The following is a 17531-nucleotide window of genomic DNA, read 5'->3' on the forward strand; positions in this document are numbered from 1 at the left end:
TTTATGGGAGATTAAGCAGGCAGTGAAAGATAAATGAGGTTCTACAGGGATAAGGGTCTCCAAAAGGTGTCGGATTTAAACTTGATGCGGCAGTATGCGGACTGAGACTGTCAATCTCTCATCTCTGACAATTTGCACTCTGTCAGGTTGGGAAACACGAGTGAAGTTTGCTGCTGAACAGTGACGCATGTAGGTTTTTGTACTTACATGCTACCTGTTGCAGCAGAGGGAATTTGGCAATAATATAGTTAAATGTTCTCCTCTCGCGGGACTCACTCAAACGTACACTTTCATGAGTGTTTGCTTTTCCTGATTATTCAGTTTTTTTTCCCCTTCATCTTGATGGGGAGGTTATTTATAGGGAGTCAGAGAAAGTGATGCGTATATGAAATCATTATTAGTGGGATCAGAGTGATGCAGTTTTTGGATACCGTTCAGTTAGGATCAAACACAGACACAGCTTGTCTTCAGAATGTCGCAGCATTGTGTTGACATTCATGCGTGCATTCATGTTTGAAAAGGCATGCACCTTGGGTATCATGTGCTGCCCTCTGCTTTATTTGGAGCCCAGCAGTCAGCACATGGACACCAACTGGGCCCCGGTGCGTCCACTATATCTGCTCCTGCTCCTGTGTGGCCTCCCAGTCTGCTGGCAGTCCTGCGTGGGATGTTTGTTCCCTCAGGAGGAGGGGTGTGTCCCTCGCTGGTCAGACAGAAGGGTTTTCACAAAACTTTACTCCTATTTTACTGCACACAGTTTAGCCCAACCAAGAAAATTACGTTTTTATCAAGTGATTTTTTTTTTCTGAATGGGGTCATTTGTTTTCAAAGGTCAACAGTAATGTCATGCCCTTCATCCAAGAGCATTATATTAGTTCTACAGTATACATGTGACCATAATGAGGGGTAATAAGTGCCATATATAAGTACTTTGTGACAAATAAATAACTGAGCAACACACACAGCTCTGTCTCTCTCACCTGTTGCTTCTCGTCCGAGCTGGCTCTCCACAGCAGCATGCTGACTGCTGTGGGAGAGGATGTGAAAGTGCTTTTTAATATTCATGTGGGTTGAGGGGGGCAAACATTCAGCAGCAGAGTTAAAGGATTAACATCAACTTTATTCACTCTCCTGAGCGGTTGATATTGACAGAAGCGGCTATGCTAGCTGCCTTCTTTGCGGGGAAAAGGCAACGACAGTCCTTCTTCTCGTGCATGAACATGTTGGGATTCAGTGTTTTGATTCACAGAGATTATCAACGTGTTTGTGAGAGAGAGCGAGAGAGACAGAGGGGTGAGGAGGGACTGAGCGAATCGATGGGCCGCACACAGTGTTACAATGAAATAAGAATTTACCCATTTGAAATAATAATAATTATGATGATAATAATAAAAAAAAGAAAATCAAAATGTTGCAGTCACTGTTGATGTTGTGGTGGGCCGCCATCAATGTATGGGTTGAATTGCTCCTAGTAGAGGACAGTACTGTATCTGTGTTGCCAACTCCTGTCATGACTCATCAGAGACTGTTTTCTGTAGCTATCAGTACCTTTAAAAATAACCGCGTTATCATCGTGGAGTCATTACTCGCTATACGACGTATGTCATCACCTGAGATTCAGGGGAGGTCTAATTCTGTGTCTCACAAGAATTTTACTGCCTTCATTTTCTTTTTCCCCCTATCCTGACAGAGATTGACCACAGTTTGACACAATTCTGCAGCTGTCAACAAGATATGGCTGGCGTGTGTGTGTGCAGTCTGAACTTTACATGCTGTGGGAACCATGTGTTAAATGACCGTTAAATGACCTCAAACCTAGTTTGGCATTTCTGTAACTGCACTGTTACCTGTCATGTGTTGTCCAGCATATACACAGATATGATATACCTGCAGTCAGCTAATATGAGCTCATGTATTGGCCTGGCTCATTGATTGGTCTAGCTGGATCTGAACATAGGGGCTGATACTGGATGTAGAGTAAACAATTACAAAACATGTCCTGATGACAACAACCACTACCTCAATATTCACAGAACATTATGATGATGATGATGATGGCGATGAATAAGATGTCCAGAATCTTATGGATAATGATCCACTGGAATATCGGCTCTGCTAGTGTTGCATCGATGCTCCTCCGTTCGACAGCCTACAGTGAGAGCTTTTTTTTTTTTTTTTATCTATAGTGTGAAAAATGATTTGGGAGCACATGAAGTGAGCTCAGATACAGAGGTAGGTAAAATACACAGATTAACTAATATCCAGCGCTAACGAATCTGGTGGCATCAGATCACATCAGCTGTCGCTAATTCATGTTAATTCCACGAGTAACTTGATAACAGGCCAAAATTAAACGTGTCTTTGTCTCTGGCTAAAGTGCTCTCCTCAGCTGGTGTTCGTATGCAGCCAAATAGGGTTGGGGTTTGATAGCATTTTATCGAATCCAAATCCAGTATCAAATCTCCTTACCAGATCTGAATCCTGTTCAATCCCTTATCAGATCTCATTAAGTTTAGCTTTCATTATTTGCAAGTAGCAAAAGCTATAAATAAATATGAGTCAGAGACTTAGTTCAGATCTGTGATCAGCTGTTGTTTGGCGAGAAGCCAGAAACACTGCAGGTTTCGGTTGTAACTAAATTAATCAGCTCGAAATATCCATTTGATATGCATGAAAAAATGAACTGGGACTCTCCTGTACTTAATGTTCTGCAATCAGCTGATCGTTTCTCTGGAGAAGAGCCTCCATCCTGTTGAACTACAAAGACACAGTTCACTGGCGGTCGCTCACAAAAGATCTTTTGCAGCGCCCAGTCAGCAGTTTGGAAAGATCGCATTAACCAACAGACTATTATTGTGCATAATATCTGCTAATCAATGCACTGGACTCACTGGATATGGAAACACTAAAGTAATCAACCTGAAATCCATGTTCTTATCTCTTCTAATGCTCTGTACATAAAAGCTAGGGTTTGTTTCAGACACAATGTAGTCAGATTTATGACAGTAGCAGCTGAAAGCCATTGCTACTGAACAGATAGTGAACAGATGTGGCAAATACTACATAACCTATTTCTCCCCAGGTGGTTGTCTACATTTGGTGTGGGTAGTCATGGGATTTTCCAGCTCTTGGTCAGCAGCATGTGAAAGGCTAAGTAAGGCATTTAGTGGGAGTCATTTGGGCCTTATTGTCTTTGCCATTGCAATAAATACACCAAATAAATACTGTTGTAGAACAAAATAAAGCCAAATGAGGTCTGTGGAGAGCAAAATTTACCTTTGAAATGACATCAGGGAGCAGGCACAGAGACGTGAACAGACGATGTTATGCCTCCTTACAACAGCCCTGCTGCCCTTGTGAATTCTAAAAGATGCTGATTCAGCTCTATAGCAAATTGTTTATTTTATTGCAAAAAGAAATAACGTAAAACAATTATTACAGAAAAAATACTACAGAGTTGAATAAACACCTTTCTGTGTCTCAACAAAAAGGAAACATTAATTTTAGTAATTCTGTTTTTTTTAATGTTTAATTTCTGCATGATCTTGTTTAGGTGTTCACATTATTGTGTCCACCCCAGTTATATACAAGGAGAAAAGACATCTAGGTATAGCAGGGGCTCCTTGTTGGAGGCATCAGTGGATATCAGATGTCAGAAATGTGTAGAGAGACGCATCGTGTGAGTATCATGTTCTGCTTGTGTCTGAATGAAGAGCCTAAGGATAACCTCCGTAACCCCACCCCTCTCACAAGCAGCCTAAATGACTGCAATACAGTCAAACCCCGCAGATGAAACTGATACAGCAGAAGCTTCAATCATTTCCAGCGTCTCTCATGACTTGTACTGAGCCGTCTGCCCAAAAAGGAACTGAGCTCACAAAACACTTGAGTCAGCTTCTGGTTTTTTTTCTGAACTCGCTCGTTGGCTGATATGAATGAAGCTCAGTGAAGTGATCCTGTAAGTGTAACCACAGAAGTGTATCTTTGAAACCAGATTTTCAAAGATTTTTTTTAAGCATTGCTTTCTTTCATTGACTTACTATGAAACAATCATCAATCATTTTTTTTTTTAGACTGTTTTGTCTGTTCTCCTGTGAAAACTGTCAGTTGTCTGTGCCATTTAATGAAAAACCGAAAGGGAAATTTCACAGAAACAGTTTACAGGAAAGTAATTTCAGTTAAAACCTGAAATTAGCCCTGATGGCACAGGACGCAGGATTTACGGGGGAAAAAAGGGTAAAAAGAAATACTGTATAAAGTGGGAACGCCTCCAAAAGAGAGGAAAGTGTCACCTGAGCCTGTTGAGCCAAATATGGTGTTTAATGGATGACTGGCAGACAAGTGCACTGTTACCTGAGATGCTGCTGTCCATGTGTGCAGTAAAGTCTTCATGACTTCATGATGCCTTCAATCATGCAGAGAGTAGCATTTACCTATCCTCAGTTAATACATGGTGATTGTGACTAATGGAATTTTCACATCTCTTCATTAAATAGATTTTTTCACAGAATTTACGTCTTTGCTGCAGACTTGACTACGGTCTCCTTGACCGATAAACTTCAGTGAACAAATGTCATGGCAGTGTTTCAGAAAGGGACTGAAAAGGCTGACTGAAAAGGCTGGTTGGGCTACATTTGTACAAAATACAAAACTATTTACAAATATGTTTCTTCATGGAGGTGGAGGAACTGGTGCATTTCCAGGTGCGATCCAACGAGGGCAGCAGTGTCTCATTTTTAGCCTTCAGCAGAGGAGACTCAAAGCACCTGAAACCAGTTGGAGCTAAAATGCAATGCAGAATCATGCAGTGCACTTTTAAAGGCACGAGGAAGTAACAGAGAGAAGGAAAGATGACATGTGACCAAGTCAATGACTCAAACATCACATGACATGATAAAGAGACATGTTATTCTAGCCTGTTGCCCTCCATTATTTCTTTCTAGGTGTTAATTTTGATTGTAGGGTTAGGGGAAGGTTTAGTCTTTGTTTTTCCTCCTGCCCCCTCCAGAGGGCACTCTCAGTTGTATACTAAATCTCCACCCTCAGTCAGGTGGGGGCTTAGTGTATTACTTGAAGGATCTTGAGCAGGGCAGACTGGTCAGAGACAGCTGAGTGATGTTTGCTGACTTTGCGAGCTTGCTGCTGTCAGAATGTAGAAGTAGTTTTAGTTTTTGCTTTGTCCCAGTCCTGCAGAGCAGTATATGCTTATTTTTAAATACTCAGTCATTATTAATTTGGAATAAAACGGCACTAACATTATTGTAGATAAAACAAACTGTTTTCAGCCATAATATTCTAATAGTTTTACCTATAATACCAATAATTAAAATAAAAATTGCAGATGTAAACAGATTCCTGTCTTTTCGAGTGCTCTAGCCATGTTGGAGTCCTGGGTACTTTTTGGGTACGGTGCTATTTCCCTCACTATTCTAATCCCCCCAAGACTAGTGTCCTTGAGCTGTACTTGGTGTATCTGTTGCGTATCCAGTCTCCTCCCATCTTCCCTTGTCGAATGAATCAATAAGCCTATTTTGGGGTTAGAAATCTGAGCCCGTGGAGAAAAAGTTGAACTGTTTTTCTGGGCAGAGGAGTTCATCACTGTGACCATACAGTGGCCTCAAAAAGTTTTCAGACCCCTTCACCTTTTTCCTTTTATTTTTTTAAGTTTTTAGAAATTTTTGCGAATTTATGAAAAAATCAAAAACTGAAATCTTTCATTTATAAAAGTCTTCAGACTCTTTGGCAGCAATTCAACTGCTTCGACTCTTCTTGGGTGGGGTTTCTACAAGCTTTGCAGTTTACCCCATTTAATAATTTACCCCCCCCCCCCCATGTGTTCTGGTTGGCTAGATCACCATAGTTATAGTATTCCTTTCACTGGTATAGACACATTCAGTACAGTATTGTAGAAGTGTATTGTACTATTGTAAGTGCAGTTTGTCCATTGGGAAAATGTGATATCAGTAAAGTCTTTAGTTTTTTGTCTATTTTTGATATTTTATTTTTCGTTATTTTCTCTTCCTATTCTTCTTTTAGAGCAACAGCTGAGACTAGAGTGGTGTTATGTAACAAATACCCTTATGCTCCTGTGTTTTCATATTGTGCGTCGGCTGTGAAACATTGTGTCAAACATGACATGGAGAAAAACCGTCTGGACACTGCTTATTGCACAGCATTTAGCCATAAGCACAATTTTAGTTCTGAGTCTCAAAATGTGTGTTGTAAACTCTCTCATAAAAGGGACATTGTCCTCCTGGCCTGGATGCACTGACCGTCCCTGGGAAGCAGTCAGGCTGTCTGGCCACATAATCAGTGGATGTCAGTTACATCACTGCTTATCCACTGAGCAGGGAGTAGATAAGTGGCCTCTTTGTTACCTTAGCAAGAGCACAATAACTTTGTGAATATTCACAGGTCTGAACACTGTATTTTATTAATCCCATTCCTGCACAGAAACCATGGGATGCTATAAATGGTAGTTGCTTTAGACAGCGCAGTAGATATCAGTCACAATCACTTAAATTTTCATTTGCATGTAGCCTGAGTCCAGTACCATATTTGAAACCACACCCACTTACTGGAAATTATTACATCTCCCTGAAACCTGACCTGGCCATCTCCATAAAGTATTTCTGAAATACCTGATTGGATGGATGGCTGACAGATTTTACAGAGGGAGCTATTACAGTTTTCAGACGTTACGTCTTGTTCTTAGTTTGAAATTGAGAAAATGAGACGAGCTGAGTTTATGGTTTAATGTGGCCCTTGGACAGTATTTATCAGTGAGAAAACAGTTAAACATGTTTTTTTATATTTTATTTTTTTTTATTTGCTATGGGACCACTATGTTTTCTCTGACAGTACATAAGCATTTTGGGAGAACATAGGGACCAGAAACAGAAAAGTATTAAGGTTCTTATTTCAGTAACACCAAGCTAAATCTAACAATTTCAGTTCTAAGAAATGTAACTGAAAAGCTTGTATTTGTCTGTTAGTGAACTTTTGCGGCAGATCAGAATAAATAAATTGTAAATTGCAGTAACAGGTTGAATCCTTCTGTCTCTGAAGAGTACAAGTACAAATACATAGCAAGTACATAGCAACCTAACTAACCTAGTTATATACAAATAGGTATTTGTAAGTTCCAAAAGGTTTCTGTAGTCAAAGACTGCTTACATCTGTAGTGAATGAAACTGAAAGTGTTCAGGAATTGTCTCAGTAGTGGCAGGTGAAATTCTTACTCTGGTTCAGTATTCAGAAATGAACTTTCTTAAGCCAGGTCTAAGTTGCTAAACAATATTTTCCTCCAAATTCTTCACTCTGCCCACCGATCTTTGTCTTTTTTGATTCTCTTCCCTTCAGCTCTACCTCCTCCCTTTTCTGTTTCCTGCAGCCCCCACCCTTCCGTTGACTGTATTGATCTTGTATGTCGTCATGTTGGGGAACTCGAGGGGGGGGGGGGGGGGGGGGGGGGGGTTAACTTGTTCTGGGTGGGACTCCAGATATTTAGCATCCACATGAAGTTTTAGGGCTGCAACATTATGAAAGAACTGGACATCTGCCTCTCATGCTGTGGCTTTTTCCTCCAGCATGGTTTCCTTTAGCATTTCCCATCACACAGGGGTGTTGTTTACTTGGTGTGAGACCTAATGCCTTGTGTCACTTTCAGTCTTTACCCTGTGGAAATGACTCATTGTTTTTGGATTAGTGTTAAGGTCAACTGATGGACTTAAATATAAGCAGCGATACATTGCTGCTACTGAATAATGGTGATACACAGGATTCACAGCTTGATGGCAGAGATATTTGAAGAAATAGACAATGAGATGACTTTTTTAAAATTCTCCTTAGCCCCATATTATCTATGTTGAAAAAAAGTGCCTCTAAATGTATTTTCTTAGGCTTTAAATCTAACAACAATCATGTTATTCTCAGATGCAACGGAGTGTTTGTCTCTAATGTCAGCGCTGTACCTCGTATTTCCGAGGTTGAAGAGATAAGAGCATAAAGCTGACACTTGTATCGATTCGGCTGTCTCCCTCAGTTTCCCATCCTCCTGCTAAGTGCATTTTCCCAGTAACATACAGTACATTAATATTGAGATGTACATTTAATGCAGATGTTTAATGGGTGTGTTAGCATGTGCATGCACATGGGCTAGCCCTCTATAGCAGTGTGTGTTTAGAGGACCGGTATATGTCTTTAAATCAGCCCTGCCCACTTCAGACTATGCACATGGGGTCAAATAACACTGCATAGGAAGTGAGGAGATGTATACGTGTGTATTTGTGTGTGAAAACTTTCCTTAGTGGAGCAGCCCTGGGCTTCCTCCTCTCTTTGAACAAAGGCTGACACTGCCGGCTTTTGTTGTGTGTGAGACAGAGCGACATTCCTGGGCAGAGGATCTGGCCTCAGGCACAGAAAGAGCCGTGTATGTCTGCGCTCACACACTCATGTGCACAAATGCATGTCATGTTTTCTGTGTGTTTGTGTGTCCAGCCCCCATTGGGCGGGGCAGTTCTGCTCTGCCATATTTGGATCATTGTGTGTGTGTGTGTGTGTGTCTGTGTGTGTGAGGGGGGGAGCCGGTCACATGGGTGTACAGTAAAATCTTAGCAATAGGAACAAAAACTCAGAAATAAGACCCAACATCTGTCCAGGAGAGTTTAGCACATCAGGGCAGTAAGTCAGGGGAAAAAAAACGGCAAACGGCTGAGGACAAGAGCAGGAGAGAGAGAGAGTGACAGCTACTAGACGGAGGAAGAGAGAGTGGAGCAGCAGAACAGAGCGGAGAGGGAGGAGGAAAGAGAAAGAGATAAGAGTGTGACAAACAGGAGACTTTGAGAGCAAGCACATGGTGTAAAAATGCCTACCAACTTCACTGTGGTCCCGGTGAAGGACAGCGCGAGAAAGGCAAAAGAGGGCAATGAGGAGGAGGAGGAGGATGTAGATGACAACAACGTACTGAAAGAGGAAGAGGAGGACACCACAGGTGAGATAAGATGTTGTTTTATTTAGCTCCATCAGGTGGGTGATAACCACATTCAGGAAGTATATAATGCTGATTCAAAGTTTACACCTTTTCATGTTGAACAGATTTAAATTCTGAAGTGAGACTTGTCTAATATTTGTGCTTTTTAAAAAGATGGAACACATCTTAACCTAGAGAAATACTGGGTTTTCTGGAAAGTTCCAGACTTTGCTTACAGTGTCCAGTGCAGGCAGATCATTTGGTTTTATTGCACAGGTTACCGTTGCCTGTGTTTTTCAGAAAAAAAAACTGTTTATGGGCCGTGTGTGGGCGGATAATGTGTAGGGAAGACGGTGAATTTTAGGGAAGGCTCGTTCATTTTCCAGCAACTGCGTGAGATGAGGGTTTCCCTCACACGCTACTGCCATTCAAGGGAGTATGACATGAATTTTTGTTCCATTCCAGTGTTTCCCCTGTGGCCCAAATCTCTCTCCTATTTCCCATTGTCCCTCTCCATTCCACCCCCCCAGTTGCCTGCGTTTTCTTTTATTTAATTCTTGTTTTCAGTGTACTTTCTCAGAAAACCACTTTTATTCTGCTCTGTTCCTTTTTTTTTTTTTTGTCCTTTATTCCGTCACAGTTCCTGACAAACACAGGACTAACCCATTTGGTCTAACTGGGACACTCATGGACCCACACACTTTAGTGTGTAACAAACAACAGGATAACAGAATTTTTACACAATGCCTTGGCTCAGGCATGACACATATTCCCTTGACACATACATACATATTTACTTACTTAAATATAACTTGTAGTTGTATTATAAATGGAGTTCATCAAATTACAAGTTACAAATTAGAGAACCACAATGTACTTTGTGAAGTCTGATACACTATATAGCCTGTATGGGTTGAGCTCACAGTTGGTAGAAGGCCAACTTTGCGGACTTAACAGCTGGCTTATCTTTTCCCTACTATCTGAATACCTCCTGACACCCAGGAAATTTACCCAGCTTTCCATCTCGTGCTGTTCATTCTAACTGGACATGTACATGAATGTAACATCAGAGATTTGGTGTTGGAACAAAACGTTCTCCCTTCTCTCGGGCCTCTGCCAGCCTGATGTCAACCTGTACTGAAGGCACACAGCCAGGGCAACATTTTCAAGCTTCAGTTTTTTGGGTTGGTTTTTTTTAGAATATTCAGCAAGGAGAGGTCATGGAGTGCATATTTAACAAACTCCTCTCTAATACTCTGTGTTTTGCCAGACTGCTGCAAGTGAAGCTGCTGCTTTTACAGCGCTTCATATGGTGCTGAGCAAATCAGTTCCCAGTATTTAATTTCTGCTGTAGAGCTGCAATTACGGCTGCATGCTGGGTAAGATTTTACAGACTGTGGGAGAGAGAATGGCATTTTATTTTGATGGTTATGCAGGATATCATACTGTGGCGTGCTTTGGTTTTCCCTGCGCATGTTTGTGCACATGCAAACCATTTCTCTCTGACAAAGGCTGTAGTAGCAACAATAGTGGGAGAGCAGGGGTTGACATATCACAATGGCCATTCACTGCATCTGAAACCACAAAATTATGTGCTGTAACTTGGCTTGTAGAGGCATCGGGACCACACACTCTCTTTTGTTTGCAGTGATGCTGTTTTAAGGGAGGCAATTCTATGTGTGTACACAAATCCACAGGTAATCTACAAATGATTCAAGCTTATCTTCCCCAGTCAGAACAGAAGACACAAACTGCATCGTAGTTGTATACTTAATGGGTATAATATGGTCACGGCAGGCTGGATGGACTGGGAAGGTAGAACGGTTGAAGCTGCCAGTTGTGTGTGATTTGCAAGGGAGGGCTATTGATAGCATAAATGTTGTTGGCTCATGACCATGTTGTGCAGGACTGAGTCAAAAAGCAGTCACTGTTATTGATTATCCCTCTGGCTTGCATCCCGTTGGCTGAGTGGGGGGAGGTGAGACTCCACCCCCATGCTGTAATGTAATGGACTCCAGTTCTTCTCATTCACACACTGAATTCCCTCTTTGTCCTCCTCTCCCTTTACTGGTTCTTTATATTTCCGTTGCTTATTCCCTCCTGAAACTGACTTGGTGTCCCAGCCAACTCTCCATCTCATGAGCCCACAATCAGGAGGTCCAGTTTAACCTCTGGCATATTTATTTAATACCCCAGCGGTACAGCATCAGGTCAGTGAAAACATAGAGCAGATGGTTTTTAACCTCTGTTATCTTTTGGGTGTGTTAGAGTCAGTGTTTTCTTCTTCTTCTTCACAGTTTGTCCTTTTTTCTAAGAAGAAGAAATGGATTAAAGCGTAGTCTTGTGCATAAGTAAAACAGAAGCTGTTTGACTCCTCCCAAGTCAGCCACACAAATGCAAACTTAACCAAATGTCACCAGCTCAAACAGCCTGAACCTTGGCTGATTTTATCAGCTGTCACACTCCACTTTCCATTTCCTTACACAATTTACAGACAAGCCACTAGAATTTTAGAAAACCATCCGCTGCTTGGGTGTTGACACATAAAGCTGTTTGTGGCCAGCCTGTCCTGTTTTGTCTGCTTTAGAATGACACAAAGCGTAGCTGTGTATCAAGTGGTTAGCAAAAAAAGCAAGACTATACATGACAGCGTGATAACTTTGTTTCGCCCAGCTTTGTATGTTCAGATTAAAACCGATTGAAAGAGCTAGATTTGTCTTTTGCCAGGGAAACACTTTCGTATTAAGCGGTGTGTTTGACCTCGGAGGAACTTTTTAAAAAATTTGAAACCTCCTTCATTGTTGTTGCAGCGATATGATCGTGCCAGTGCGCTGTATGTGTCACTGTGTGTTGCTGGACTGGAGGTTTCTATTTGACTACGTACTGCTGAGTAATGTAACCAATCTTTGTTAGTTTCTCTGGAAACTGATCTGTCATGAGAATGTGATGTTTCTGTGTTTCAAGAATTCTTTAGCCTTTTACTGAGTCTTACTTTCAGTTCCTGCCATATTAGGAATTGTTTAGATGAATAAAATCTATGAGGGATCTTTGTGTCTTATATTCCCTGTTGGATAGGACATAGAGGATTTCATCAGATCACGATGTTGTGGACGGAGACGGTCTCTTAATTGTGGTACACATGGAAACCTACTCAGTACTCAGGACAAAGCTGCACAGAGCCACGCCTTGTTAATAACTGACAGAGAATTGGTATGATGTGGATCTTATGGCTTCAGCAGTAGTAGTATAAGTGTCGGCAGTGGCTGGTTGTGACCCAGTGATAAATCACTTGTTTGCAAGCTAAATGCAAACATGCTCTTGTAACATACAACCTTATTTCAGTGTTGTTTAAGCTGAAACTAAGCAGGTGACCTGACCAAGTGCCTGGGGCACTGCTGCTGCCTCTGTCCGTTCGTCTGTGTGCCCATCTGTCCTAGACATGTGTTTCCTGTTTATTTCCCAGGCAGGTCTGGTTCTGTTTAAAGCTGTTTTCTGTATGTGGCTGTCTGTATTTTTGTTTCTCCTTCTCTCCCTATTATGTTGTTAACTCTGTAACCTCCCATGCTTTTGCATACTGCCTATGTTGCTAGTTGTATTTTTCAAAAGCGGCACATGTAATATGCTTTAAGCCAACTGTCATAAAAGCATAATGACTGTCTGATGTTGAGGTTGGAATTACTTTTTTTTTGTAAACTAGCTTCTTCAATCAATCTAGGTGAGTAAGCTGTGACTGCATGAAGGACCTAAAACCAATTCATTTTTTTCTTCTAAAAAGAATAGTTAAATAGTTAAACAGAAACAACAGAGATAAAATTACACTGGACTGGGATTTTTATTTTTGGACCACACTGATCTTCTGTTAATGAACTAGTTACTTAATCAGCCAGTTGTTTTGTCAGTTGCAGTCTTAGCTATTAGTACTACAACTAAAGATCAGTTTCTAAAATCAAATTACAACACATCAGAAAACAGTGAACCCCAGCAATTAAAATCAGGGAGTTTGACACTTTTTATTGGAAAAATGTTATTGAAAAGTTGAAATAATTTTAGCAGTTTAATTTGCTCGATCGACTAATAGACTTAACTAATTAACTAATAGATTAATCTACTAATCGTTGCAAATCTAAACCTAGTCACACTTCATGTCGATGTTTTTTCCTCAGAGATCGTTCTTATCTTTTTCTGTCATAAATTGCACCATATCCTCACGCATATACTGTTCCTTTGCGTTGCGTTAGCTTGCCAGGCTGCCATCAGTAATGGATGAAATAAAGCAACGATTTGCCAGAGGGGAGCTTCTCATAATCCCCCAATGATTCAGGGAGAACTCCTTCAGTGTGGGAACACAGTGACCTGTGGTTATGCTTCTACATAATTCTGTTCTGGCTTATGACTGTTTGAAATGTAAAATTTAAAACGGAGAGAAGCTCACCAGCCAATGGTAAGAGATGTAAGAGGAAAGGTTTATTGGCTGTTATAATTTCCTTCTGCCTTATTCTGTACTCTAGAGCGTATCTTTTTCTCTTTAAACAAAGAATGCCTAAAATATAACGTTGGGCAGGCCAGGTCTTATAATTTGACGGTATGATTCTGCCTCACTTTGGGACAGGTCTTGATGACACAGGTACAGACCTGGTTCTGGTCTCAGAGTTTGGAAACTCTTTTTTTTGCTTTAGGATATTTATACTGCAGCGTGTGTCCAGCCTGGCCCTGCAATGTTGCTCAACTCTGTGTTTGCATTGGCCACATTACTTGGTTCTGCTTGTTCCATCTGCAACACAGCAGTTCAGTCAGACACCATTACTGAACATCGGTGCTTGCACCCTATACATGGGTCATGGAAACATTATTAAAACGTGTTCTCCACACATGGTGTTATACATTTTTGTTATGCCCATTGTTGCCTAATGCTTTGTGAGTCTTGTTTCTTGTTTGTGAGTTGCTTGTGATTAGATTAATAGGTTGTTAAGTAGGAAATTCTCCTTGAGCATCCATACAACCCATGAACAACTCTCTAACATATAAAATATATTCACGCATTCAAATTTATTTCCAATAAATAGATATATTAGTCAAGGTGGACTTTGTGCTTTCCCTTGTGGTGTAACATGCTGACGGGTGGGTGTCAGTAAGGGAGAAATGGACGCAGAGGAGAGATGGAAGAAGGGAGGGAAAATAATTTTTCTTTAGCAATTTAGGGAGTGAGTGAAGCAACAGGACATGACATAAAATGATTTGTAAGCCCACACAATATTTTTGTTAATCAAGTCCATTACTGAAAAATGAACATTTGTACCTCATACTTAATGACCAGCAAAGACATCCACAGCATAAGGTACCTCGTCTGTTAAGCCTCAAGCATTTGCTAAACAGTTTAGATGAAGTCTAAACTTCACTGAGATTTGGCCAAACAGGGCAGGTTAAGGAACCAGAACATGTCCTATCTACACATGCTGAGAACAACTTAGAGGCTTGCTAAGATCAGGACATAATGGAACTAGAGAAAAGATTCAAGGTGAGTCCTCAGCTATTATTCACCTATAAGCAAAATATAATGTACATAATGTACACACATCAAACTGTCATCAGACGTCCAGCAACTTTCCAAATGTGTGTGTTTTAATCCTTGCTCACTGGAGGGTTGAGACCACCAGTCCTACCTTCTCTGACTGCTGCTTGCTATTTCCTGTTCAGTGATCTCCCCACCACCGGTTCCTTGTTCTCAATATGGTGTCTCTGATAAGCCCTCAGCCAGCGAGCACATACATTTTTGTGGCTTTTTCTGTTCCCCCGTCTATCTATTCTCTCCCTATCAGCTGTAGTTTATGTGAGGCCCTCAGGGTGCACATGACTTTTGTCAACATAGGTTCATGGACAGTGCAAACACTGTCCATGTTAAGAAAACTAATAAATCAGATGTCTTTTATAGTGATGTATGGTGACGATCCTCTCTTGTCAGCTTTACATAATGCTTAAGTCCAAATAGTCACTGGTGTTTAGCCTTGTTATGTACCTCAGTTTATGTGTAAGGTGCTCCACCCACAGAGCTCTTATGCTTGAGCTTTGGCGCTTGTTAACTGGTAAACCATTTTTCATCAGTTTAAATTATGCATATTGTGGATGTGGCAGTACTGATTAATGCCAGCTGACATGGTGTTAGCATAATTAAAGTAGTTCTTTGGTAAAAGCTGAGTAATAGCTATGAAATGTTCCTACTGTTGGATGTGGTCACCAACAATAGCTATTAGCAATCTTACTCCCCACAGCTAAGTACTGGGTCAGTGTTATTGATGTGCCTACATTTCCATTATCAGATGTGAGGCGCCTCAAGTTCAGGCATCACACACACACACTCGTGCTCAGACACCACATATACACAGCAGTGGTTTTGAACTGTTTGAAAGTGGTGCGGAGTACTTTTGATTTTCCTTTATGCTTTTTATATCAGTTTTGAGGAAGACAATAAATCTTAAGTGATTTATTAGGAAGTGGTTGTATGTTTACTAATTGTTTACTAGCTCCACCGTTGGTGAGAAGCCAAGGTTTCTGTGATGTGGGAAATGCAGGCTATGATTATCTCATAATAGTTCAAAACAGTCATCAAGCTGAAAAGCCATGTTTTAACCAGATGGAAGCTCTATGTTGAAAAAAAAAAAGTTTGACACTAAATCACTGCCAACTTAAGAGCTGCTGTTCTTATAACTCCTCTCTTCTAAACACCTCCCGCCATCCCCTTTATCAAACACACCCAAACTCCTGGAACCACATGTTGGTAGTACGACCAACATCTGGTTCCTAGAGCCCATCGGATCTCTCTAAATTGCCTTGGCTACATTTAAAGTGGACAGTGGAAGTTATTAGAGAAGGGTTTGAGATGGGTGTGGTCTGATTCAGGATGGAATTTAAGAATTTAGCTTGCCAACTACAGCTACACTTCATAGTGAAAGGAGAGGTTTGTATGTATGTGCAGTTTCCTTTAAATTGTGAGATAGTGACACCATCTGGAGAAGGACGGACTAACCTGGGTAAGGTAGTGGTTCTCTTTCCCTCTCTTTATCTCTCGCTCTCTCTCTCTCTCTGTCTCTCTGAGACTGAGTGATTTCCAGAGTCTTTCTGCTTTGCTTTGAGGGGAGTGTGGCGAGAAGTCAGATGACTTTATTGTCAGTCTCACATGGTCATGATTCATTTGCACTTTCTGTCATAACAAAAGGGAGGGACTAAGTGAAATGACCAAATACTGTTTCACTGTATTTACTTGTGATGACTTTTGATTTTGCAATTTAAAGTACAGATGGATTTCTGAATATTTAGAATTACATTAGTCTTGTGTAATCAATACATTTTCAGTGGTTTCTGTTCCACCCACACCTCTCGCTATTTGTCATTAATATGTTCTTTCAAAAAATGCTTTCACAACTCTTGTATGTTGAATAAGAGCAGACTACCTTGAATTGTCGAAGATTTGTTTCCATTTCATGTAACTTTGGGACATGATGGATGTAGCTGTGGAAATGCAAGAGAACAGTAGACATAAAAAAAAAAAAATATGAGGAATAGAACATGCAGTTCTGTTCATTACAAATGTATAGATATTCCATCAAAGAAAAGTCTGTTAGTAAACATTTAGTAGAGGCAGTGGAGTGAATTTTTTAAAAGCACATAAACTGAGCCAGCAGTCACTAATAAGCTTTTTTTTTTTTTTACTCACTCGTCTCATGCTTAGTGTTTACACATTCAGGTGTAAGCAGGACTAAGTAACATTGATCCAACTACCCTTGGCTGACCCCTATTCTCTCCCTTTTTTCTTTCTGTCACAATCCCATATATTCCACTTTCATCACATTATATATATAATGTGATGAAAGTGACATATATGTGTGTGTGTGTGTGTATATATATGTCACATGATCAAAAATTAATAGCTTGTCCCACAGACTGTTACCTTCTTCTCACGTATTTAACTCATGTCACTCACTTCACCATAGTATGGATGGTTTAATTTATCCACTAAATCCTAGACCCTATATTGACAGTAGTACACGCTGTCAGTAACCATTGTCTCTCTGTCCTCTCTCTCCCGCCCATGCTGTGTGTTGCGTAACAGACAGTGTTGTTTACCTGAAGGGTTTAAAGGCTTAGGACATCATTAAGTGCAACGCACAGACACTTATGCATGTGCGCACACATACACACAAAATAACTTTAATAGCAGCCATCTGACATCAAACCAAGTAAAGCTTGATACTACTAAATCCTTCTTACTGTGTGATTTGATAGCCCCTCTTTAAGCTCTGCCTTGACACATCTGTCAATTTAATGATGCCGGCAGCGGATGTTCAGTTTTGTCTTCCCATGGCGATTGAAAGCTGGGTGGACACTGTCACAGTTTCTGAATTGAACGATTTTTCTCTCTTCCGACATATTGTCATAGTAAAAACTCTCCGTGTATGTAGCTCAGGACAATGAGTCTAACTAAATCACCTACAGACAATATGTTACCGCTTGAAGGTCACTCACCTGACTGCTGGGCAGCCAGTGACCAGAAGAAATTGAGCTGCAA

The 17531-nt window shown here is 40.8% G+C and overlaps 1 protein-coding gene across 5 annotated transcripts in view; it reads left to right on the forward strand.

The window, feature by feature from the left end:
• The window catches only part of slc12a7b (solute carrier family 12 member 7b), a 51608-nt gene that overhangs the window by 3469 nt on the left and 30608 nt on the right, over positions 1-17531 (forward strand). The window contains exon 1 of one of the 5 annotated variants that reach the window (XM_041065928.1): positions 8591-8992. The exons of the other annotated variants lie outside the window; for them this stretch is intronic. Coding sequence (XP_040921862.1) covers positions 8866-8992 — 127 coding nt within the window. The 5' untranslated portion in view covers positions 8591-8865. Of the gene's footprint in view, positions 1-8590; positions 8993-17531 lie in introns of those variants that run through there. 5 annotated transcript variants of the gene reach the window in all.

This window comes from Toxotes jaculatrix, chromosome 20 (genome assembly GCF_017976425.1).
Source record: "Toxotes jaculatrix isolate fToxJac2 chromosome 20, fToxJac2.pri, whole genome shotgun sequence".
NCBI lineage: Eukaryota > Metazoa > Chordata > Actinopteri > Toxotidae > Toxotes > Toxotes jaculatrix.